The sequence below is a fragment of the Sciurus vulgaris genome (genome assembly GCF_902686455.1).
Source record: "Sciurus vulgaris genome assembly, chromosome: 7".
NCBI lineage: Eukaryota > Metazoa > Chordata > Mammalia > Rodentia > Sciuridae > Sciurus > Sciurus vulgaris.
Genome location: NC_136467.1, coordinates 86512099 through 86537986, shown reverse-complemented (window position 1 = coordinate 86537986; position 25888 = coordinate 86512099). Strand labels below are relative to the sequence as shown.

Below are 25888 nucleotides of genomic sequence, written 5' to 3'. Positions count from 1 at the left end.
TGAAACCTATTTGAGCTAGTAAATGTGACCCAGGATTAAAATTTTTGTTTACAATATTTGACTTTTTACATCATTCTAGTGGTTTTCAAATACGGGTTTTCCTGGAGGAGGGAGGGTGAGTGGGAGGCCCCCTCTACATCTGCATCTCCGCTCTCAACAGTAGACATATCAAATTTTCACACATACTTTCCTTTGAATAAAGGCTCTCCCAAGGAGCCAAACTCATGGCCACTGTCGGCAACCACTCTTTGAGGAGGGAGAATGTTTCTTAGAGTAAGTGCTGTCTGACGCTACAGTGGTTCCAAATGTGACAGTGATTTAAACATGGCGGCAATGAACAGGGCTTGAAATAAGCGACCTTCTATCTAGGACTTGGAAATACTTGCATCATTCCAAGATTTCTGGTGTAAGTACATTTTATATACAAGTTTCTCCCCTGGATTTGCTTATATAACGTCTTTTGTATGTATTTCAAAGGTTCTGAAAAGCATTCCCAACTGGCTGACTGAGGAAAATGTCCCTCAACTGTCCATCAGGTGATCAAAAAGTACTTAAATGGATGTTCCCTGCTTTCAGAGAACACTTTGAGGCATTTTAAAGTTAAAAAGATTATGGCCCTTGTAATCAAGGACTTTATAAATGCAGGGATATCATAGGTCCCTGGCTCTCTAAGACTCTCTTTTTCAAAGTTCCTATTTCTGGTCGTAAGTGCACTCATGCTTGCCAGAGTTGAAAATAGGCTCTCCCTGTCTGCCAGGCTTCTGGGAGTCTCAGTCCCGGTTTCAGCAACTCAGTTGCTGCTCCTGGGCTGCGAGATTGCCCCGCCCTTGCCCCATATTCGAGTGGTTGCATATTCACTGCTTTTCTCCCTAACGTTTATAATTTAATCATCTTCTGTTGCGCTGAAGAAATCTCACTCACTTTTTGGACAGAAATCGAAATTTCTCCTTTTTTTTTTTTTTTTTTTTTGGAATCCCTTCCAAGGGCAAGATTTCAGCTCAGGCTTCACCTGGATCAGCCACAACTGAGGGCTTTTGGCGTCTCTTGTGGACGTTTTTCCCCCAGTGCAATGAAATATATGTCCGCTAGATGACGCCCAATTGCAAAAGAAATAGGGCTGGATTTAAGGAATGACATTTAAGTGCCCGAACTGATTTCCGTCTCCTTAAAAACCACTGTGCGGTGCGCATTGGTGGAGGGAAGCGAGGTCTGGAAGGAATTCGCGCAGTGGCAGGAGCAGCTCCAGGGGACCGCTGATAGAGCCATTATCGTTTCGTGATTACAGCGGCAGATCTAGTCTGCCGGGTGAGGGGGAATGTGGTGGAAACTCAAGGATCATCTTTCCAAAGTTCAAAAAGGCAGAACTAGAGCAGCTCTGGAGTCCATAGGCAGGAGGATCCCCCGCGAACAGAGTGGCCAGATTTCGTTGGAGTCAAGCTCCTACTAACAGTAGGGGGCATCTGCTGGTCAGCTTGGCCTCCTTTCCCCCCACTCAGAACCAAGGCTTTGTGGTGCTGGTTTTGTTGGTGGGAAGGAAGCAGGGCGGTCATTCTTTGCCAGAGGCATCAGTGCAAACTCACAGATCACAATCAATAGCAATCCGCAAGACTACAGCCTTAATGCCCACCAGACTTAGCGATTCAGGAAAATATTTTCTTTAAAATGAATAGGAGGAGGAAGAGGTGGAGGAGGAGGAGGCGGCGGCGGCGGCGGAAGAGGAGGAGGAAGAGTAGGAGGAGGAGGAGGAGAAAAGAATTCAGTCTGGATTATAGTCAGCTTTATATTCATGCAGTTTTAAGATATGATTTTAAATATTCCTGATTCATTAATATTAATATTCTTTCTTTAGTGATATTCATGAAGGGAAAAAGTCTTAGAGCCTAGGTAGTCCTAATTTAGCTGTGGAAGTCTTAATGTAGCCCTGGTGGTCTGACTATTCCCTTTTAATGCATGCAAATCACTTTTACATAGTACTTGGGGCTTAGTGCTTAACAATTTGAACATGCTTCTGTTTTGAGGAGCCATCTGAGATGTAACACAGGTGGACCCCACCTTCCACACAAATCCTTTGGGTTTATTTCCCCAAATTCTGAGGACATTGGAATGGGTTGTTATGATGCTAAAGTTTCAGAAAAGCACTCTGGGGGAAAGGCCTGGTTCCCAGAGTTGCCTGTGGCCTGGAGAATGTGGGTTAGCTCTTTGGATCTCACTTTTTCCCTTACTTATGATATTTAAACTGATTACTAATATCCCTCCAACTCAAATATCAACCTGAAAAATATATATATATGTATATAAAAGTTCTGACTATTCTATTGGGATAAAGACAAAAAGAGTGGTTGACTGGACATGAGGCACAGGAGACCTCCATAACGGTTGATGCAGTTCAGTCATACGTATAAACGCATTCTACTGTCACGTACAACTAATTAGAACAAAAAACTTAAAAAAAAAAAAAAAAAGGAGGTGGACTAAATAGAAGGTTGGTTGGTCATTGGGGGTACTGTCCTCAAAAGGAATTAATGTAGTTCTCGAGGGACAAGGGACCCCATTTCGTTTCATCAAGAGGGAGTTGTTATTAGAAGAGCAAACCTGGATACCAGAGCAGTTGAGAGTTCAACAGCAAGTTTCAAAGATGCTGCCCAAAGGAAAAAGTGGAAAAGTGGGGAAAGGTGGAGCAGCCTCTGGGTGTGACAGTGCTGACAAGAAGGCTCAGGGACCCGAAGGCGGTGGTGATGCAGTAAAGGCCAGACACGTTCTATGTGAAAAACATGGCAAGATCATGGAAGCAATGGAGAAGTTAAAGTCTGGAATGAGATTCAATGACGTGGCCACACTATATAGTGAAGATAAAGCCAGGCGCGGGGGTGACTTGGGCTGGATGACCAGAGGGTCTATGGTTGGACCATTTCAAGAAGCAGCATTTGCCTTGCCTGTAAATGGGATAGATAAACCCTGTGTTTACAGAACCACCAGTTAAGACAAAATTTGGATATTATATTATTATGGTTGAAGGGAGAAAATAAAATCATATGAAAAACAAACAAACAAAAAAAGAGCAAACTGGAAAATAAAAAAAGATTTAAAGATCTACATTTAAGTTAATGTTTCATTGCTTCATTGTTTTATCGTTATTGGTCAAAAATGTTTTATGAGTTCTTGCTGAAAGGTAGGATTAGAGTGGAAATAATGTCAATGATAAATGTAACAGAGCACCATGCATGTGATTGGAGCTTACTACACATTTGTGGAATTAAGCAAGTTATTAATGGGGGCTCTTTCTGGCTTAAAGGGCAAGCAATGTAAAACTCTTTGTGTTTCATTTTAATTCTTCATCAGTCTCAAGAACTTCCACCACTAACTGTTTAAAGTAGGATCTCAGTAATTCTTCTAAGAGTGGATTGTGAATGCCCATATACATCTTGCTCTGTATATGTGTTTAAGAATTAACTCCACTCTCAGCCCTTACCTATATCTGACAAACTGAGGTGTTCTAGGTGGAATGGTGTTAGGATGGGGGCCTAAGTGTCTCAGGATCAGCCAGTAAGGAAGAACTCTGACAGCAAGGGGATAAGGGAGGTGGCCCAGTAGCTGGGCTGGGGTCAGGAATTGTGTGGAGGGGTCTGCATGAAGGGATTGGAGGGAGGGGCTTAAGGAAGCTCCATGGAGTGTTTAGGGTGTGGAAAGAGAGCATAGATTGAAACTGGAGAGCATGAAATCTATTTGGCAGTGCAGCCAGTGTTGGGGCTCCCTACTGAAAGCAGGAGTTAAACAGGAAATCCCCAGGGATGAACGTTCCAGGAAGCAGAGGGCTCCAAAGTAATCCCAGGAGGCAGGGCCAGGGACATAGGAGGTAAATGGAGAGGGAAAGAGGCCGGAGAGGTAGGGCAGGACAGAGAATTACAGTAACTGCCTCAGTTGGGAAGGAACACTCCTAGTAGTACATATACCTTTGAGGATTTGGGTTCCTGAGAGTGAACACTTTTGTTTTCTTCTCTCTCTCTCTCTCCCTCTATATTCTAAGACTATAACAAATTATCATACGAAATTTCATTTGATGAGGTGCACATAATTCATTAAGGATTACACTGAATTGTGATGTCAGGTTTTTAAATAGATTGAACAGGCGTTGTGTACCTAGTAGGATTATAAGATTCCTTTTTATAAAGAGGCAGTAGGGTAGAGTCAAAGGAGGCATACAAACCTGGCTTTGAATCCCAGACTCCCTCTTGGTAGTCATGTGACCAGTAAAGGATAAATTACTATACTTCTTCAAAATACAGTTTCTCTAATTATATAAAGTGTGTTTTGGAGGATTATACCTACTCTCTGCATTTATTTATCCAGCCTACAATAGTGTCAATAGTAGCTATTATTACTGTTTTTATTGTCTTTATTGTGATGAGTGACATCTACCACATTTTCAGGCCTGCAAACTAAATAAGAGTCTGACGCATAATACATTTTCCAGAGAAAATGAGTTTGTTGATCTACATTTTCATTGAAAGCATCTTGGATGCCAGACTGTAATTAATTTCAATGTTTACCATTTACCAGCCTTGAGGTCTGCCCATTTTTGAGGAAGTTTCTTAGGGATTCAAGGAGAGAATAAGTTGTATGTGGTTTTGCATTTTTGAAATTTCCAACCTGCAAAGCTAACTGGCATAAAAGCCCTACATGCTTCTGAAGAATTTTCATAGCAGCCTAAATGAAAGACGACTCTCGTTGCTGGAGATGCTGGCGGAATACTGAGCAAGCTGTGATTTATTCGGGTTTTCAGTTGATAAATCACAGAAAGTTCTAACATTGGTTTATACTTTTCATATCACAGATTCATTTATTCAGGGAGTTTTCCAAAGGCAGTGGCAAACTGAATGCAGGAATAATAGCGGGCCACTCTCCTGTGTCTGTACCTCTGCAGATGTTATTTGGCCTAACTGACGGGACTGGTAACCCTCACCGAGAGGATGCATCAGGAATTCAGATGCTGATCTGAATGTGAGACGATATTCACCTAGAAATCTCAGGAGAACTTTAAATTCTGTTTTTCTTCTCCCCCCAACCCTGTCTCTTTCCCTTTTTTTTTCCTCTTCTTCCCCCTCCTTTTCTTTTTTTTTCTTTTTTTTTTCTTTTTTTTTTTTTTTTTGGTGACACTGTTAATAACATTTCCCTCTCCTGGCATTACTACCACAAACCACAAACCTCCTTTTCTATTCTGCCATTAAAGAGAGTGGGGGAAAAAAGAAGGAAAAGTCTTGATTGGAATTTGTTTCATATTCTGTAAATGAAAATAAGTAAGTGCTCTGTCTGAGCATAACCTGTAAATATAATAAAATTGAAATAGGGGCATAGACAGGAAATACTTCTCAGCTTCACTAATCTTTAGACAGGCTTCTTCCTGACTCTCCTGACTTCCCTTTCCCTAAGAGCATTTACTATAGAAAACTTGTAGTTGCAATTTTTGTCTGACCCTTTGAGACATAAATCTTTAAAAAAGCCTCTTGTCAGTTTTTCAACTCAGGGATATCTTTGTCCAGGATCTGAAAGCCATCTCTTTGAGATTCAGTCATGAAGGAAGACAGAGCCCTGGTCTTCCAGCCTCTATGGGAAGGTGGGAGCCTAACTTTGGAGGCCGCCTTCCTCCTGTCTCCCTCCAACCTCACCAGCGTCTGGCCTCTGCCCTGGCCACCCCACTAGCTTGGCTTTGCCGTCCCTACTGTCCTCTTACGTGACCTCTACCCCTCGTTCACTCATAGCCACTGAGATTGCTGGCTCTTCTGCCTCCTCTCTCCTGTAGCATTCTCTTCTGGTTTCCCTCCTTTTCTCTCATGACTCCCTTTACTGGCAATCCTATTTCCCTGTTAAATGTTTGGGTTTCTCAGGATCCCATTCCCACTTTCTTTTCCTGCTATCCTACATATCACCTTGGGCCATTTCTACCTGTTCTCTGGCTTTAGCTGAGGTCTCCCAAATGTATACTTTCAATGCTGGCCTTTCTTCTGGCCTTTAGACACCAACTTCATAGGCTAAATGCCCATTTCCTTAGCAGTCTCCCCACCTCCAAGTATATTTTAAAATCTTTAAGGAATCTTACTAATTTTGCTTTATCTTTTGCATTTAACAATTTATAAAAATGAATGAAGCCATGTGCTACTTTTTTGTGCACCCGTGTACATTTTTACTGTTTTAAAAAAATGTGGTATTTTATGAATGCTAAAGTAAATGTTTTTAGAATACTAAGGACTGCTTAATTCTTACTTTGAACACTTTTCTATAATTTATTTAAGTCTAACTTTAAAAGAGCCTACATTATTGAGGGAAGAGAAAGGAAGGAAGGAAGGAAGGAAGGAAGGAAGGAAGGAAGGAAGGAAGGAAGGAAGGAAGGAAGGGAGGGAGGGAGGGAGGGAAGGAAGGAAGACACCAATGTGGGTGCAAATAGATGTGACAGGGACTTTAAGACCTGGCTTTAAGACTGGCTTTCTCTTCCTTCTCATCTGCCCTCTCTTGGCTGTCAACTCTGTATCTAAAGTTACTATCACAGTGGAATAACTGAAATACCTTGAGTCTCCCAGAATGGTCTTTTTCCTCCTGCTCCTTCTGGGAGAGCCCCTTCTTGCCCCTCTGCCTGGGTCCACCACCATCTTAACCAAGGCCGGGCTCATTATTTCTGTCTACAAAGCTGCCGTGTGACCCCTCACCTCCCTGGAATGGATCTCTTCTTTGTACCTTTTAACATGACTATTTGCATCCAGATTATAGTGGTAAGAGGTTTTATTACAGATTTTTGTATTTGCTTCTATATCTCTTCCTAGGCATTTTGTTCTTTGAGGGTAGAGACAGAGTTGATTCATCTCTGGGTCCTGCTGCCTATGAGAATGTCTGACTCATGGAAGATGATCCGTGATTGTTCACTGGAGTATGAGTGTACAGGGACCGGACTCACAATGACATACTTTACTTGCTTACTTTCCTGTAGCAGTAAAGATAAGGGCCGGAGGACATAGAGGTTGGGTAACTGTTAATGGCTTCAGAAAATTATCCACGGTTTGAAAATAAGGAGCAACATGACCTTAAATGTTGTGTTAGAATACCAGCAATCCCACCTAGTAACCAGGACCATCTGTGGGCCAATCTGACCTGCTGTCTGCCTTTGTACAACAAGCAAATTAAGGGTGGTTTTTATATTTTTAAATAGTTAAATTTTAAATGGTTATATAAGTTCTTACATAATGGCTTTGATTTTTGCCTTTTGGCTTGCAAAGCCTAAAATATTTACCATCTGGCCCTTCAAGACAAAGTTTGCTGATGCCTCGAAGGCAGTAACTTTGACTTGCTATTTACTATTGATTATGGTCCAGACATTTCTATAAAGCTAGAAGTTAATGCATAGAAAATTGATAAAATACAATGATAATGCTATTTTATATTTACCAACCTTATTTCATCAATCTTTTTGTTATCTGGCTATAGAAAATAGTTTCCATGTCTTCTTTACATCAGCTCTGCTATCCTAATGATTCTCTTACTAATAAGCTAAATAAATCTAAGTGGTTTGGCATTGCTTGCTTTGGCATAGCTCAGTGTGCTATGGGTGATTCTTTGAACAGGTGGGGGAGGCAGGGTGGGAAGGGCTGGTGAATCTGGAGGCTGAAGAATTACTGGAAATAGGTGGGAGAACTTGCCTACCCTCCACTCTGTGTAGCATGACTGTGATCTCCTATTTCTCACAAGAAGGTGATAAGGGAAGGGCAAAAGGGTGAGAAATTCAGTAGCTTGGTTTGCTACATGGTGTTTAGCCATCCTGTCTGGGAAAAGGTTAAAAGTGTAGCATGCCATCTCCATTTTTGGAAGATAGTTTCTTGGGGTTCTCCGATAGACAAACCAAAGTATTTATTTTTGACACACAGTTTTGCCAGCAGTTGCCCTTTTTCTCTTTGAGGATTTCCTGTTTAATTCTCTTTCAAGGAAAATTTCCTCAGTAGATTGAACTAGCAGCAATGAGTTCAAGCAAACACTCAGAAGATCGAATCCTGAATCAGGGAGGTTTCCTATATTTGCTAAGGTGACCTTTTGGTATTTTCAGGAATTTTGATTATAAGTGCCCCTCAGGCCTCTCTTACTACCTGCAGGAGGATGGGCTCTGCTGAGCGCGGCCCAAGGTATCCATACCTGAAAAGACCGCACCAGCAAAAGAGCCAAGAGTCATGTAAATTGGAATTTGAGTCTATTCTCCAGGAACCTGACATAATTATCTTCATTCAGAGTCCAGGGACCTGAGAGGCAGCAAGATCAGTCGGCTGCACTAGTTGGTTGTTTTAGACGGACATTCTAATCAGCTTGTCTGTCAATCACTATGATAGCCAAAGCGCAAATATACCACCAAAAGGAGAGAATTTGAATCAGCCATTCACACTGAAAAACTAGAAGCAAAGTAGCTATCATATTGCTAGACTAAAAAAAGAAGAAAATGGTTGAAAATCTTCTTCACATTTTTTCCTTCATTTGGTATAAAATTTAGACACATTTCTTCTATCATCAAAACAGGGGACTGGGGTTGTAACTCAGCTGTAAAACACTAGTCTAGCATGCATGAGGCTCTGGGTTCTGTCCCCAGCACCGCCAAACAAACAAAAACATGAGTAATTTAATGTTTCTTTCCCCAAACTAAAATTGTACAGAAGTTTTGGTGCTAGAACTACTTTACAGCAACTGTGTAGGCTTCCTTTCTTTCACGAAAAGTGTTTTAGATGTTATTTTCAAGGTATTTTATGAGATATACAAATGCATGGAATTAAGAAGTTAATTAACTCTGTTCAGAAGCAATATGGTGAGTTTTGGGGTTTTGGTGCTATTTCTGTCCTGAATTGAAGCAAGGCTGTGGACAGGAGGAGGAGAAATGAAGAGCAAGTGAACGAGGGTGGTGCCTTGTCTGTCCCAGTGTGTACTTGATCGCTGCATCCTCTTGGCTCTATATTCTTAGCAGCCACCACCCTCCAATGGTGCTGCATGACCTGCCAGTGTCCTAGCCCTTTTCAGCTGTTGCCAGGTGCTCAGTCCTCACCATCACCTGTCATCCATCATAGGTTGGCTCACGGTCCAACCCAGAGGCACTAGAATTCTTTATATCATCTCTACTCCTACATTCTGGGCTGTGCAGGCTGCCAGGCCTCATCAAACTAAGATATAAAGGAAAACTCAATACTCTTCATTTGGGACCATCCCAAGTCTACAGGACTTTGTATGAAGTCTGGTACATGAGAAAATAGTCATTCAAAAGTATTTTTTGAATGAAAAAGTCAGTTTTATTCCCAGCAGTTTTAAGATGTCTCTTTTCCCTTTTCTGCAGTTCCTTGGTACAGGAACTGACTTGCATGTATTGATGTGTCATATGGTGGTGCATGAATCCTGTTTTGGATTAGGCATGTAGATAGATTAATTAGCCCCAGTACCCACTTGCTGTTTCCATGGGGGAATTTACCTTTTGTTTTCGGTGAAATAACCAAACCAGGATCCTTAGCTGTGAGTGAGGAAGTCCATGTGGTTAGTGCCCATTCCTGTTCTTACCCATCCCTTTACTGTCCCTCCCTGCTCATTTCTGCTTTGTCCTTCCCACTCATTGTTGACTGAAAGGGAAACTTCTGGGTAGAGTTTGGCACAGTGGCTCATCTATGTGAAACCTAGCATGAAAAGGAACTTTTTTTCATGTTGGATTTATACATTTTGACTTATAGAGAGGAATTCATAAGTTCATTGCTTATTTTTCACTTTTATGAAATCATATTTGACTTCCTAATTCTGCTATCCTAAAATGTTTTGGCTGAAGCATTGCTCATGTCCTAACTGGCTCACCACAGGCATTTCTTGACAGACCTTTTACATTAATTCATTTTTTCATTCATTATTTTGTGAGTTTTCCATGTACTAGAAGTTTAGGTTTCTAGTAAGGAATACAGTATGGACTACCATGTCACTAAAATGCCGAGTATAAAATTTCAGTGGTTTTGCAGTCTCCCCATAGATAACACAAGTGATCATACCTGGCTTTAGTATGGTTCCATTTCTGGAAATTTCTAAGCTGATCAATCTCAGGTTGACTGCCTCTGGAAAGCAGGCAGTATTTTCTCATCTTGCCCAGCATGCTCTGGCTTTTCCCTGTGGTACCACCACTAGAAATACAAATTGGGCCTATGCCCTATGGTACAGTAGGCAGCCTGGAGGTATTCTTGTCTTAAGTAGCATGCCATAAATTTGGCTCCAGCAGGGACTGAAACTGATGTTAGCACCATCTTATTTCTATTGGCTGCTTAGAGGAAGAACTACATAAAAGAACCATTCACAAGAAATTAGTGAAAATAATTTCAGCTCCAACTCTCACATAAATACCTTACCACCATATTTTTTGTTATTGTTCTTGTTGGTACCTTATGTAGGTGGCAAATTAATGGTCAAGTTAATTATGACAGTGTTGTAGTAATAATAATGACTAACATTTATTAAGCAACTACAATGTGTCAAACACCATGCTCAGGATTATAGATATTCTTTTGATTAATCCTCAAAACTGTTATGATCTCCATTTTCCACTTGTGGAAACTGGATGCTACTATTAGTACGTAGCATCACCTTCAGGGCTGTGGGCCCACACAGCCATTGCTATTCAGTGCTTGCTTCCAGTATGACCAGTGTCCCTTGTACAACCTTGGCAATGTGCTACAAGCTTCCCACCCCCTTTTTAAGGCACTTCTTCAGTGACACCTACATTGAGAAGCCTGTCCTCACAGGTGCAGGCTGGGGGCTTTTGCCTTGGCTCTTTGCATTGACCTTCTGTGTTACTGGATGGTCCCAAAGTAAACTGTCAGGTCTCAGAGGGAGGACAGGAGGAGGGGTTGGTCTCTCACCTCTCACGCTTTCCAGGTTCTCCCCACATACTTTCTGATCTTTATTGAGTGACAGAAGAGATTAATTTCCTGATCTTGATCACAGACCATCCCCCTCTGCCCCACCCAGGTTCCTTCTCAGTTCCACATTAACTTTCAGGGGGAGAAGCCGCCTCTCACCAGCATTTAGGAGCTCTTTGATTTCTTAGGGGTCCAGAGGGCTCACTTTGCTACTCCTGTGTGGGGTTACTACTCGCAGGCTCAGTGCCTGAGGGCATCCTATCTTTTTAATGATCCTGTTTACTGAGGTACTGAAGGAAAATTTCTTTAAGTTTCTCAAAACCCTGCTGTGTCAAAGATAAATGTTTCCTTCGGAGCCTCTGGCTTGCATTTTTGCCCAAGGCCTTTTCCCTTTGCTTTCATTGTTAGTCTACAGAGTGCCAGAGAAAGGTGTTAAAAGATTCACTTCACTAATTCATAGCCAATTAGGAGGCTCTGTCGTGAGCCTGACTGGAAGGTTGCTTTGGCAGTAGGTCTGTAGCCCTCCCCTCTTGCACTCCAGGGAATTACAAAAAACTTCCTTTAGTTGGTTAAAAAATAGAATTTTGAAACTAGTGGTGAAAACATTTCCCTATTTGGGCAGAGCTAGTTATATAGGTACACGCACTCTGCTTTAATCACTGGAACAAAGGTTTGCTTCCTATTATGTGGCTAAGCCCCTTTATCTTTAAAAGCTGTCTCCTTGAATAACTCTTCTTTGTTTTTTCCTACACATGGAGGCTGATCTAGGTGCACAACTGGGAAAGGAAACTACTTTCTTTCTCTGGTGATGGGGAAGGGACTTTCTCTAAGTTTGAATTCTGATCTGATTATTATCCTCTCCTCAGGATGCTGTCTCAGTTTCTTCCTGAATTTTGTTATGACGTGGCTGTTCTGACAGCTCACTCTGACTGGAAGGTTGCTGAGGTAGGAACCCCCAGATTGTTGCAGTTCACCAAGAAAGTGCTTTTGACTTCTAGCAGAATGTAACTTAGCTTGGCTGTGGGCGACATAAAAAAAAAAAAAAAATCTTAAGTATAGCAAAAGTTTTGTTCTGAAAGGAAATTAAAGCTGTCTGTGAAGTAAGAGGTACATTTGTTCTTTGCTTTTCGACGTGGAAAAATTTAACCTGCATGTCTTAGGACTCTCCCTTTCTGATAATGGGATCTGTAGCTTCTGAAAGGCTGTTTTATCAAGTGTGATTTAAATTTAATTTTTGTGGTTTCACAGTTGAACAGTATGCTCAAAACCAAAACAAAACAAAATGAACAAAAAATCCCCGTAAGTTTCTCTTTTGGATTCTTTTACCTGGTTCGATGTTGAGAGAATAGCTGTCTATTTCCAGATCAAGTTGTTGGGCCGCAGTGGAACGAAAATCCTCCAGGACCCCGTGCACGGCCTTGGTGAGGTTATAGGGCACTGACTTGGCAAACCTCACCTTGCTGTTCACGATCACACTCCCATTTCGGAAGCTAAGTATTTCAAGTTGTTTAAATCCTGTAAGATTAGATTGCAGATACGGAACCAGCTGCAAAATAAAAGATGGTTTATTCTTAACTGTGTTCCAAGTGTTCAGTTGCTGCTAATTCCGTTTGTGCTCACTTTCATTATCTGAAACATATATTTCAATTGCTTTTTATTGTTTTTATTTTGTTTTGTGTTTAATGTGTGGCCAGAACATCACTACTTCATGACCTACTTGCAGTAATTATGTCTCATATTTCCACCTTTCTTTGTATTTTGATGGATGGGGAATGATTTCTTCACAATGAATTGTGAGAACAGATTATTTTAAAAAATCCAAGCCAACATTATCAGCTTGAACACCAGGTTTTTAATAAAACAAGAAGTAATTAAAAGAAATTAAAGTAATTAAAAACATGTTCCAAACTGAGCCAAGGAGCAAACTGACCTACCTACTCCTGTATAAACGGGACAGCTATTTGGAAGGGACCAGCTGGAAATGACCTATTAAAATCAACAACAGCTTAAACATCAGCGTATCTGTGCAGTAAATGTTTCATGGCCAACACAAATGTAATGCAGGGGAGTTAGCAGGGAACTGGCAGCCAAGAGATGTGGGTGCCAGTCCTGGTATGCTCTCTATCTAGCTGTGTGACCTTCATTAAGCCACGTGACTACTGTGCTGAACCTCAGTGCCCTTATCTGAATTTTGAAGGAGAACAAAAAAGTGTTGCCCTAGGGACCGCTTTACGAACTATAATTTAATAATCTCAAAAGTACACCTCAGAGCATTGTGCTTCCCTCATTTGCCTCTTTTGAGTCATGGCCATCTTTAAAATCATTTTTCAGAAATATCTGAAACTCAGAGAAGTCAAACTTGTCTTTGGCCTCATAAGGGAGCTGCTAAATTCATGAACTATACACCTCCATCTGAATCTAGAGAGTGCAAAGATGCAAACTGTATTCTCCCAGGCTTGGCCTACACCTGCTAATTATCAGAATTTTTATTCTGACCCTGACCCACATTGTGGTCTCTTATTGTGAAAAGAAAATAATATGTTATACACGGTTGCAGCTTTTTTCAATGCATTCTGCCTGTTTTCTCCTACTTATTTGACTGAACTCATTCTTCATGTGTTATCATTGCTTTGGTCTCTACAAGGGATCATCTGTTTTCACCTAGTATGCAGATGGCTAGCTGTCCCTTCTCCCAAATCCAAATTCTCTGCTCTTAATGGGGAAGAAACTGGGTCATTAGATATCACATTTTTCAACCTCTCTTGCATTAGGGTGTGACCATGTGATGAGTTCCTACTGATAGAATCTGAGTGGAAGTGATGTGGGCCATGTTGGTGTTACCTGCTGATAAGGACATTGCTTTCCCTCAGGTCCCTCTCTTTCCCCTTCTCACAAGTGAACACAGGGATGTGTCATTACTCCTGCTTCTTAAATCCTGAGCCATCGAGCACCTGGAAATGCAGCCTTCCTCTAATCTGCCATCTAGACTCTCCTCTGGAAACAGGAATGTTCCCATACTCCAACTTTGACCAGGCAAATGAGGAAACCTCCCTGGCATTGGCAGAGCTACAGATGAAGAAATGTGAATGACGTTATAGAGCAGCTGTCCCACCCATCAAGTGAAAGAGAAATAACCTTGTACATATTTTAAAAGTCACAGCATTCTTGATCTTTTCACTATGGCAGCTTAGCAGGAACCCTTCTTAAGACACCTGGACTAGGTTCACTGGGACTGTTTCCTGAAACTGTCCCAGTATCTATTCATCTCCTGGGTGCATGTAGGTGGGCGGGAGGGGAGGTATGGCACAGTAGTCTTATTTTAAAGCAAATGTTCACCTGAGAAATCGGATTTCATGTGAATTTTAATTTGTATAATTTAACTTATCTTAAGTATACACATAGTTTTTCTATTATTGTTAGAAATCTGCAATCTGTGTGTTACGATTACATAACTTTAATTGGCCCTGACTGGGTAGAGGTACCAACTAATTCAGTAGTTCTTATTGTACTTGTAGAAATAAAATAAACATGTGAGTTTGGTGGTGTTTATTGTCAAAGATGTATGTCATCATGATTATCTTCTAACTCTTTTTGATACGGTTCAGGGATGATAAGTCTTTAGTCACTTTTTAAGTTTACAAGTTTAAGGGACCCAAAAGAGTAACCCATATACCTGAATTCTCTGGTCATCTGTGCTGGACCAGCATAGCTTTGTATTCTTCTAATAGATGACTGCAACTTAGGAAAAGTTTATCCATACTATTTTTAGATTCCAAGTTTAATAGTTGAGAATTATTCCTGGACAAAATAATTTAGGAAGAACTATAATGAGGAGATTTTAAAGGTAAATTTGTTCCCAAGAAGTTGGGTGGCAGCGTCTTTTCTGAGTGTCTATCACCATCACTGCAATCACTTCCCCAAATCAAATATAAATCCATCTCAAAACTTTAGCTGAAGGCCTTTAGCAATAGCTGTTTCCCAGACCTATCTCCCAATGATTATCCTATAAAGTTACCAAAACAAAACAAAACAGAACAAAACAAAAAACCAAAAAGCAAAAACCAAAAACCAAACAAACAAACAAACAAAAAAAAAAACCACACATAAAGGAAAGAAAAGACACAGATTGTTGAGAATCATAAGCAGTGTTCACTCACCAGCTGTGTGAATCGTTGCTCCAGAGCTTGGTACTCCACAGAGCTCTTGTTGAATAGGTCACTGGAGAAGGGCATGTTAGCCACACGCAGACTGAAGAATACTATCAGCTCTTGGCCCTTGGTGGCAAAGGTCATGGAGCTAGTGGTGATATATTGTAAGGCAGGAGCAGGAGTGGTGCTTTCCAAGAGATGATCCTCGGTAGAAACGTATCCACTTGGTCCTGGTACCTCCAATGAGACAGGAGTGTCCAACATGTCCATTTCTTCTAGGTCTCTAATCACATCTTGGCTGCTTATACTCAACCGGCTACCTTCGGAAGATGTAGGTGAATGTGAAATTTCCAAAGCCAACTGGCTGATGGCAGAATAATCACTGGTGGGGAGAGTGAGACCTGGACCTAGTACTGTTTGGTCAATAGACGTTATGTCTGTGGTGCTTTGATCAGTCAGAGAGAAGATGCTTGATGCAGTAAAGAGAGGTGATGTTTCTGACAGGGAGGCAGAGGTCATTTCAGGTGGAGACCAAGAACTGTCCATGGAGGAATCTCCTGAGACCAATTCCATTATGTCCAAATATTTCCCAAAGAGGAGAAGATGAAAAAAAAAAATTCAAAGTTAGGCTTAATTAAAAAAAAAAGATACGATATTTTCATTGATCATTTCAATAGTCATACTTTAGAGCTTCTCGGAGCAGACCGCCCAGTGAGAGCCTTTCTACACAGAGCCAGCCACAAGTCCCCAAGCCAGTGGGGACCTCCGGCTCGCAAGCAGCCTCTGGGACCAGGGCAAGGCAGCCAGAGACCTCTCCAGGCGGACCTGCCCCCCGGTCCCCCCAGCCGCAGGCTTTTTCCATGGGGCGATCCAAGATGGCGGACTAGAGGGTGACTGCATCTCCAGTCGCTCCAGAAACCAGGGTTCAAGAAGGGGAGGCATTGAGAGACTCGGACTGAAATAGAGCCACGGGGTGAGTCTCCCCCACCCGGTGAAGCACTGCCCAGGCGGCAGGCCCGGATTCGGGTGGCCTATTAGAGTAGGGCAGAGCAGCTAGAGTCCTCCCCAGGCAGCCCTGCGCACTCCGGCGGTGGGCTCCTCCCACAGGGCCAGATTCTCCAGCATCTTGTAGCAGGCCCCCCAGTGAGAGCCTTCCTGCACAGAACCAAGCTTCAAGTCCCTGAACCAAGGTGGCGAGTTCCTGCCCGCAGGTTGCTTCAGGGACCAGGACAGGGCAGCCAGGGGCTTCCCTAAGCAGCCCGCAGCCCGGCCCCCTCCAGCAGGAAGCACCTTTCCATGCTAGCTTCTTGGAGCAGGTCCCCCAGTGAGAGCCTTTCCACACAGAGCCAGCTCCAAGTCCTGGAACCAGTAGTGGGCTATGGGCAGCTTTCCTTGGAAGCACTGCATTATCAAGTTACTCCAAGACTTCAGGCTACTGAAGGCAGGAAGGTGATACACTGGAAATCTACAGGGACACTATAAGCCAATAGAAGAATTCTGCAATATCACAAAGTCCCACTGACATCTGACCAATATGAGAAAACAAGGGAAGAAAATGTCCCAAACAAACCTAGATACTATATCAATAAAACCCAATGACAGCACAGCAGAAGAAATGTCAGAAAGGGAGTTCAGAATGTACATAATTAAAACAATCAGGGAAGCAAACGAGGAGATGAAAGAGCAAATGCAGGCATTGAAGGAGGAGATGAAAGAGCAAATGCAGGCATTAAATGATCGCACCAATCAACAGTTAAAGGAGCAAATACGGGAAGCAAGAGATCATTTCAATAAAGAGTTAGAGATATTGAAAAAAAACCAAACAGAAATCCTTGAAATGAAGGAAACAATAAACCAAGTTAAAAACTCCATAGAAAGCATAACCAATAGGATAGAACACCTGGAAGACAGAACCTTAGATATTGAAGACAAAATATTTAATCTTGAAAACAAAGTTGACCAAACAGAAAAGATGGTAAGAAATCATGAACAGAATCTACAAGAATTATGGGATATCATGAAAATGCCAAATTTAAGAATTATTGGGATTGAGGAAGGCTTAGAGAAACAAACCAAAGGAATGAACAATCTATTCAATGAAATAATATCAGAAAATTTCCCAAATCTGAAGAATGAAATGGAAAACCAAGTACAAGATGCTTGTACAACTCCAAATATGCAAAATTACAACAGACCCACACCAAGGCACATTATAATGAAAATACCTAACATACAAAATAAAGACAGAATTTTAAGGCTGTGAGAGAAAAGAACCAAATTACATTCAGGGGGAAACCAATACGGATATCAGCAGATTTTTCAATCCAGACCCTAAAAGCTAGAAGGGCCTGGAACAACATTTATCAAGCCCTGAAAGAAAATGGATGCCAACCAAGAATCTTATACCCAGCAAAACTTACCTTCAGATTTGACGATGAAATAAGATCCTTCCATGATAAACAAAAGCTAAAGGAATTTACAAAAAGAAAGCCGGCATTGCAGAACATTCTCAGCAAAATATTCCATGAGGAAGAGATGAAAACAACAATGCAAATCAGCAACAGGAGGAACTAGCCTAAAGGAATAGCCAAATAAAGGGGAAACCAAATCATGGCAAAAAACAAAAATGAGTCAAATGACTGGGAATACAAATCATATCACAATAATAACCCTGAATGTTAATGGCCTGAACTCATCAATCAAAAGACATAGACTGGCAGATTGGATTAAAAAGAAAAATCCAACAATTTGCTGCCTGCAAGAGACTCATCTCATAGAAAGAGATACCCATAGACTAAAGGTGAAAGGATGGGGAAAAACATACCATGCACATGGACTCAGCAAAAAAGCTGGAGTATCCATCCTCATTTCCGATAATGTGGACTTCAAGCCAAAGTTAGTCAGAAGGGATAAAGAAGGTCATTTCATACTGCTTAAGGGAAGCATAAATCAGCAAGATATAACAATCATAAACATCTATGCCCCAAACAGTGGCTCATCCATGTATGTCAAACAAATCCTTCTCAATTTCAGAAACCAAATAGACCATAACACAATAATACTAGGTGATTTTAACACGCCTCTCTCACCACTGGACAGATCTTCCAGACAAAAATTGAACAAAGAAACCATAGATCTCAATAACACAATCAATAATTTAGACTTAACGGACATTTATAGAATATACCATCCAACCAAGAGCGAATACACTTTCTTCTCAGCAGCACATGGATCCTTCTCTAAAATAGACCATGTTTTATGCCACAAAGCTACTGTTAGCAAATACAAGAAGATAGAGATACTACCTTGTACTCTATCAGATCATAATGGATTGAAATTAGAAATAAATGACAGAATAAACAACAGAAACTTCTCCAATACCTGGAGATTAAATAATATGCTATTATATGATGAATGGATAACAGAAGACATCAGGAGGGAAATAAAAAAAATTTAGAAGTAAACGAGAACAAAGACACATCATATCAAAATCTCTGGAACACTATGAAAGCAGTACTTAGAGGAAGATTTATTTCATGGGGCGCATTCAAGAAAAGAAGTAGAAATCAACAAACGAGTTAACACTACAGCTCAAAGCCCTAGAAAAAGAAGAGCAGACCAACACCAAAAGTAGCAGAAGACAGGAAATAGTTAAAATCAGAGCCAAAATCAACGAAATTGAAACAAAAAAAACAATCGGAAAAGTTAACAAAATAAATAGTTGGTTCTTTGAAAAAATAAACAAAATTGATAGACCCTTAGCCACACTAACAAAGAGAAGATGAGAGAAAACCCAAATCACTAAAATTCGGAATGAACAAGGAAATATCACAACAGACAGGATTGAAATACAAAACATAATTAGAAGCTATTCTGAAAATCTATACTCCAACAAAACAGAAAACCTCGAAGACATCAACAAGTTTCTAGAGACATATGAATTACCTAAACTGAACGAGGAGGACATACACAACTTAAATAAATCAATTTCAAGCAATGAAATAGAAGAGGTCATCAAAAGCCTACCAACAAAGAAAAGTCCAGGACCAGATGGGTTCTCAGCCGAGTTCTACAAAACCTTTAAAGAAGAGCTCATTCCAATACTTCTCAAAGTATTCCATGAAATAGAAGAGGAGGGAACCCTCCCAAACTCATTCTATGAAGCCAATATCACCCTGATACCTAAACCAGACAGAGACACATCAAGGAATGAAAATTTCAGACCAATATCCTTAATGAACACTGATGCAAAAATTCTCAACAAAATTTCAGCAAATCGCATCCAAAAATACATTAAAAAGATAGTGCACCACGATCAAGTGGGTTTCATCCCAGGGATGCAAGGTTGGTTCAACATCAGGAAATCAATAAACGTAATTCACCATATTAATAGACTTAAAGTCAAGAATCACATGATTATTTCAATAGATGCAGAAAAAGCATTTGATAAAATACAGCACCCCTTCATGCTCAAAACATTAGGAAAAATAGGGATAGTGGGAACATTCCTTAACATTGTAAAGGCCATTTATGCTAAGCCCATGGCTAATATCATTCTAAATGGTGAAAAACTGAAAGCATTCCCCCTAAAAACTGGAACAAGGCAGGGATGCCCTCTTTCACCACTTCTATTCAACATCATTCTTGAGACTCTGGCCAGAGCAATTAGACAAACCAAAGAAATTAAAGGGATACGAATTGGAAAAGAAGAACTCAAACTATCCCTGTTCGCTGATGACATGATTATATATTTAGAGGAACCAGGAAATTCCACCAGAAAACTCTTAGAACTCATAAGTGATTTCAGTAAAGTAGCAGGATACAAGATCAATGCCCATAAATCTAACGCATTTTTATACATAAGTGATGAATCTTCAGAAAGAGAAATTAGGAAAACTACCCCATTCACAATAGCCTCGAAAAAAATAAAATACTTGGGAATCAATCTCACAAAAGAGGTGAAAGACCTCTACAATGAGAACTACAGAACACTAAAGAAAGAAATTAAAGAAAACCTTAGAAGATGGAAAGATCTCCCATGTTCTTGGATAGGCAGAATTAATATTGTCAAAATGGCCATACTACCAAAAGTGCTATAAAGATTCAATGCAATTCCAATTAAATTCCCAATGGTGTACCTTACAGAAATAGAGCAAGCAATTATGAAATTCATCTGGAAGAATAAGAAACCCAGAATAGCTAAAGCAATCCTCAGTAGAAAGAGCGAAGCAGGGGGTATTGCAATACCAGATCTTCAACTCTACTACAAAGCAATAGTAACAAAAACGGCATGATATTGGTACCAAAATAGACAGGTAGATCAATGGTACAGAATAGAGGACATGAACACAAACCCAAATAAATACAATTTTCTCATACTAGACAAAGGTGCCAAAAATATGCAATGGAGAAAAGATAGCCTCTTCAACAAATGGTGCTGGAAAAACTGGAAATCCATATGCAACAGAATGAAACTAAATCCCTATCTCTCACCCTGCACAAAACTCAACTCAAAATGGATCAAGGACCTCGGAATCAGACCAGAGACCCTGCATCTTATAGAAGAAAAAGTAGGTTCAAACCTTCAACTTGTTGGCTTAGGATCAGACTTCCTTAACAGGACGCCCATAGCACAAGAAATAAAAGCTAGAATCAACCACTGGGATAGATTCAAACTGAAAAGCTTTCTCTCAGCAAAGGAAACTATCAGTAATGTGAAGAGAGAGCCTACAGAGTGGGAGAATATCTTTGCCACTCATACTTCAGATAGAGCACTAATTTCCAGAATCTATAAAGAACTCAAAAAACTCTACAGCAAGAATACAAATAATCCAATCAACAAGTGGGCTAAGGAAATGAACAGACACTTCACAGAAGAAGATGTACAAGCAATCAATAGATATATGAAAAAATATTCAACATCTCAATAAGAGAAATGCAAATCAAAACTACCCTAAGATTTCATCTCACCCCAATTAGAATGGCGATTATCAAGAACACAAGCATCAATAGGTGTTGGCGAGGATGTGGGGAAAAAGGTACACTCATACATAGCTGGTGGGGTTGCAAATTAGTGCAGCCACTCTGGAAAGCAATATGGAGATTCCTCAGAAACTTGGAATGGACCCTCTATTTGACCCAGCTATCCCACTCCTTGGCCTATACCCAAAGGACTTAAAATCAGCATACTACAGAGATACAGCCACATCAATGTTCATAGCTGCTCAATTCACTATAGCCAGATTGTGGAACCAACCTAGATGCCCTTCAGTTGATGAATGGATAAAGAAACTGTGGCATATATATATACAATGGACTATTACTCCGCCATGAAGAATGATAAAATTATGGCATTTGCAGGCAAATGGATGAAATTGGAGGATATCATGCTAAGTGAGATAAGCCAATCTCAAGAAACTACAGGACGAATGATCTCGCTGATAAGCAGATGAGGACATATAAGGGGGGGTAGGAGGGGTTAGCGTTACGGTTAGGGTTAGGTTTAGGGTTAGGGATAAGGAGGGTGGTAAGAATGGAGGAAGGAAGGACTGTATAAAGGGAAAAGAGGGGTGGGTGGGGTGGGGGGGAAGGGAAAAAATAACAGAATGAATCAAACAATATTGCCCTATGTAAATTTATGATTTTTAATTAAAATAATAAAAAAACAATTAAGAAAATAGTCATACTTTAAAAAGAAAGATTGGTTAGGAGGGGCAGACAGTGCTGTATGCAACCTAGGAAGACAAAGGGTGGATCCTTCTATTCATTGTATTCCGGCCTGATTGTCTAGATATATGAGACTAAAAGCATACTAGTTACCTGAAATTTCTGAAATTAGTGCCTGGTCCAATATTACACATGAGGATCAGGTAACACAAGCTAATATTCACTACTGGAATATATTAGATCCCCAACTGCAGATGGCATTGAAATAGATTTAAATCTGACAATCCCTCACTTAGAACTTCCAGATAACTAGCTGTGCAGTTTTGGCCTAGAAATTTATTCATTTTCCAAAAATGTAAACCTGCATTTTATGAAATTGAATTTTTTAAATTTAATCATCACAGTTTGTTGCTTTTATCACTTAAAATTGAATTACTCTTTCCCAAAACTGGATAACTTCATTGAATAGCTTGCAACATTGTATTGAAAGCATAAAGATGTGAATGGTACATTTAACTTGAAATTTATAGTGACCATATAACTTGATAAATATTTGATAATGTTTAAAACCTTTGCCCCTTTTATATTATTATGCCCTGATAACTTTTAGCACCACTTTGTTTTACTTTAATGGGTCAGGTACACATTGAACTACTAAAGTTCACTTCATTTTTGGTACAAAATTAAAATCAACACGTATTTATGAACTAAGAAAGTGCTTATATTAAACTTCTGATAAAAAAATTGCTGAATTATTAAAATAGTCCAAAAACCCTAAATCCAAAGCCACTGATGATATTTACAGCATTAGGGACATAAAGCAGGGAGCTTTCTGTGATTACTTCAGTGGCATTTTGGTAAATACGTGGGAAAACTCTGCTGAAATCCAAATGCTAAGTATGATGAATGGACTGTCTGGATGAAGACAAAATCTTTAGACTCACAGTCAGCTAATTTACTACAGTGCAATCACCAAAACTGAAACTCCAAGTGATAAACAGCTCTGAAAGGTAAAATCATATTAGTTTTATTACTTTCTTAAAATGAAACCTGGCGATTGGTGAGTTATGCCCCAATTTCAGAGAAGCACCCTCTTTTCTCTTGGCTGTGGAGGGTGCCTCGGTGTATCTACTAATAATTCACTCAACTGTCAGAAACAATATTTCCTAGCAGCTAAGATCTCTGTGTATGTACACTTAGGGTTTTATTCAAATCTCCATTGCTGTGGACTGAATGTTTGTGACCCCTCAAATTCATATGGTGAAGCTGTAATCCCCAATGTGATAGTTTTTGGAAACAGGGCCTTTGGGAGAAAATGAGGTCATGAGAGTGAAATCCTCATGAATGCGAATGGGCTTAGTGACTTCATTAGAAGATACATGAGAGAGATAATCTCTTTCTGCCATGTGAGGATATAGCAAGAAGGCATCCAGCTGTAAACTGTAAGAGTTCTCATCAGGAACCAAATCTGCCAGCATCTCTATCTTGGATTTCCTGAATACCAGGACAGTGAAAAATAAATTTATTTTATTTACTCTACCCAGAACATGGTATTTTGTTATGGTGGCCTAAGCTAAGCTATTCACCAGAGAATGTGGGGTGAGTCAGCTGAAAGACTTCCGGTGCCATCTACAGTTTGATTTGGCTTTGTTGCAACATGGAAAATGCATTTGAATCTGTGTTCCTAAGATGCGGTCTTTATGCCTCTGCAGATGATAAGGGTCAGGAAATCTGAGGCAAGAAACATAATGATGAATGTCTTCATTCTGCTCCTGGACCAGCATCTCATTACTCATACCTTTGCCACTCTGCACACTTTAACCAGCTTAAAATAGGCTGCAGCATTATGTCATCAGTCAGTGATTTCTAACCTTCTCCCTTTGTGGCATGTTAATATTAATCCTTTACATTCACCACAAACCTAACCAAATGATTTCATGGATGCAACAATTGACTATTTAAATGTTGGATTACTTGATAAAATATAGGATGGCAGTTGGAACACATATCTGCTATAACTATTTTTTGTTTATATGAAATTCATATTTAACTGGATATCTTGTATTTTATTTTGCTGGACCTAGCAGCTCCATTTAAATGTGTTTTTAAAAGACTCCTATTCTCTTTTGGCTCAGGATTGAAGCTATTAAGGCATTAATCAATTCCTTTTGGGGTAAGAAGTTATTCAGACCTTACCACCACTTATAAGTGTGACTTAAAAAATTATTTTCATTCGGTTCTTAAGTAAAAATGAGACATGACAGTGACACAGGTCTTTCCAACATTCAGTTTTATATACTACAATAGGAAAATCAAAAGCCAAGGCCATTTATTTCATAAACTATGAAAAATAAAAAAAATAAAAATAACTGTTATGCTGGAGTGTGTGGGGTTCCTGCAAAAGTGTGGAGGAGGGTTTTCTCTGTGTGTATGGTGGGGGCACCAGTGATAAACCTGGCTACTGGATATAGAGTATATGGTTATTTTGGTCACTTTCTAGGCAGACAATCTGTCCAAAGCTAAGACCACAGGTGAAATGATCTAACCCCAAGTGGGTGAACTGAAGCCCAAAGTGAGAAAGAGAAGCCAGCAATAGAAGACAGGCCTAGTGCAGAGTGCTTGGGCGTTCCTGAAGCCCTAGTGGCCAGAAGACAGAGTAGAAAGTGAGCAGGGTATGAGAGAGAAGCACAGACTTAAGGCTCCTTTAAATGCTGCTAGAAAGGGTCACATATACGCAGTGAACCATAAGCATCAAGTGCTTGCCTATTTCATGTTAAAAACAAAGTCTAAAAAGAAAAGATTTCATAATCTCTTTTAGATCTTCAAGTAGCATGTCCAGTAAGTTAATTTTATACCAAATGAATCCATTTTTATTTATCATAGCAAATATATGTTATATATGATAGTTATTATATAACTATCATCTACATATGATATATCATATACAGGTTATATTCCTTTTTAGCACATTATAGAAAATAAGTGTTTATTATTAGTTCATTCAATGAGTAGATATGGATAGCTTACTATATTCAGGTGCTAGGATACATGAGTGAGCACAATAAAGTTTCTGGCCCCAGGGAGCTTACTGTCTAGTGGAGGAAGACAGAAAATAAAAAAGAGCAAAGGAAAATATATAGCATGCTAGATGGTGTTAGGTGCTATGGAAATAAAAGTAGGAAAGGAGATGGACGTGCCAGGGCTTGTGATTTTACAGAGGGTAGTCACTGAGATCATAACATTTGAGCACAGACCTGAGGTTGGTGAAAAAATTAGTTATGTAGCAAATGCAAATGGGAATGGAAAAGGAAGAAAACTCTGTCATGTACGAGGGACAGCTAGCTGGAGGAAAGCAGGACCATAATGGAATTCTGTACTATCAGTCAAGTGTCATGGTGATCACAGACATTTTCAAACACATAGTCTCAAAAATTTCTCCCAGGAACATTTTCTCAGGATGTCAGAATCTCTTAGGAAAACTGGCATCCCTGGTGTAAATGGTAACCAGTTAAGATTGGATTTGTCTCAGGACACTGGCAGGTGAAATGATTGCATCATCAAGTCCTCTCACATTGTACCAATTAAAAAATATTTTTCAGCTTCATTAGGTTAGAGTTGACAAATGAAACTTGTGCTCTGCTGGGCACAGTAGCACATGCTTGTAATCCCAGGGGCTGGGGAGACTGAGGAAGGAGGTGGCAAGTTCAAGGCCAGCCTCAGCAGTGGGGATGTGGCTCAGTGGTTAAATGCCCCTGGGCGCTTCAATCCTTTGTACATTAAATAAATAAATAAATGAATAAAGCTCTAGACATGAACAATTGAGTAAACTCAGAAACAGAATCAGGCAATTCAACCAGGAGAAAGGCAAGGAAATTCTGAGAAGGACATTAAAGGGTAAACCCAGGTGACAGCTGTCAAAAGGCTGAGAGAGCAGCAGGCCAGAGAGGAGAGGGAGGTCCCTGAAAATTGGAATTGATAAGTTACCTGATGTGGAAAGGTATAATGGAAATTGCAGTGAAAAGTTTAGGAAGAATTTGTAAATACAAAGAAAACTAAACAAATTAAAACAACAACAAGAACAACAACAAACCATTAACTTCATGAAATCGGAAATGAAACAGAGGGGCTGGGGATATAGCCCAGTTGGTAGAGTGCTTGCCTCACAAGCACAGGACC

At 40.1% G+C, this 25888-nt stretch overlaps 2 protein-coding genes across 2 annotated transcripts in view; one reads left to right on the top strand and one right to left on the bottom strand.

Moving 5' to 3' along the window:
- Positions 1-25888, bottom strand: part of IMPG1 (interphotoreceptor matrix proteoglycan 1) — a 155773-nt gene that overhangs the window by 19589 nt on the left and 110296 nt on the right. The window contains exons 13-14 of the mRNA XM_079147372.1: positions 15056-15630; positions 12225-12444 (exon numbers count right to left, since the gene is read on the bottom strand). Of these exons, the coding sequence (XP_079003498.1) occupies positions 12225-12444; positions 15056-15630 (795 nt within the window). The remainder of the gene's footprint in view (positions 1-12224; positions 12445-15055; positions 15631-25888) is intronic.
- Positions 2399-3014, top strand: LOC306666259 (peptidyl-prolyl cis-trans isomerase NIMA-interacting 4-like). The gene has a single exon (XM_079148233.1). The coding sequence runs from the start codon at positions 2636-2638 to the stop codon at positions 2978-2980; it is 345 nt and encodes a 114-aa protein (XP_079004359.1). The 5' UTR covers positions 2399-2635; the 3' UTR covers positions 2981-3014.

What these genes read in the sequence shown, in the direction of transcription:
- LOC306666259 (XM_079148233.1), top strand. Translation starts at nt 2,636, where the DNA reads ATGCTGCCCAAAGGAAAAAGTGGAAAAGTGGGGAAAGGTGGAGCAGCC.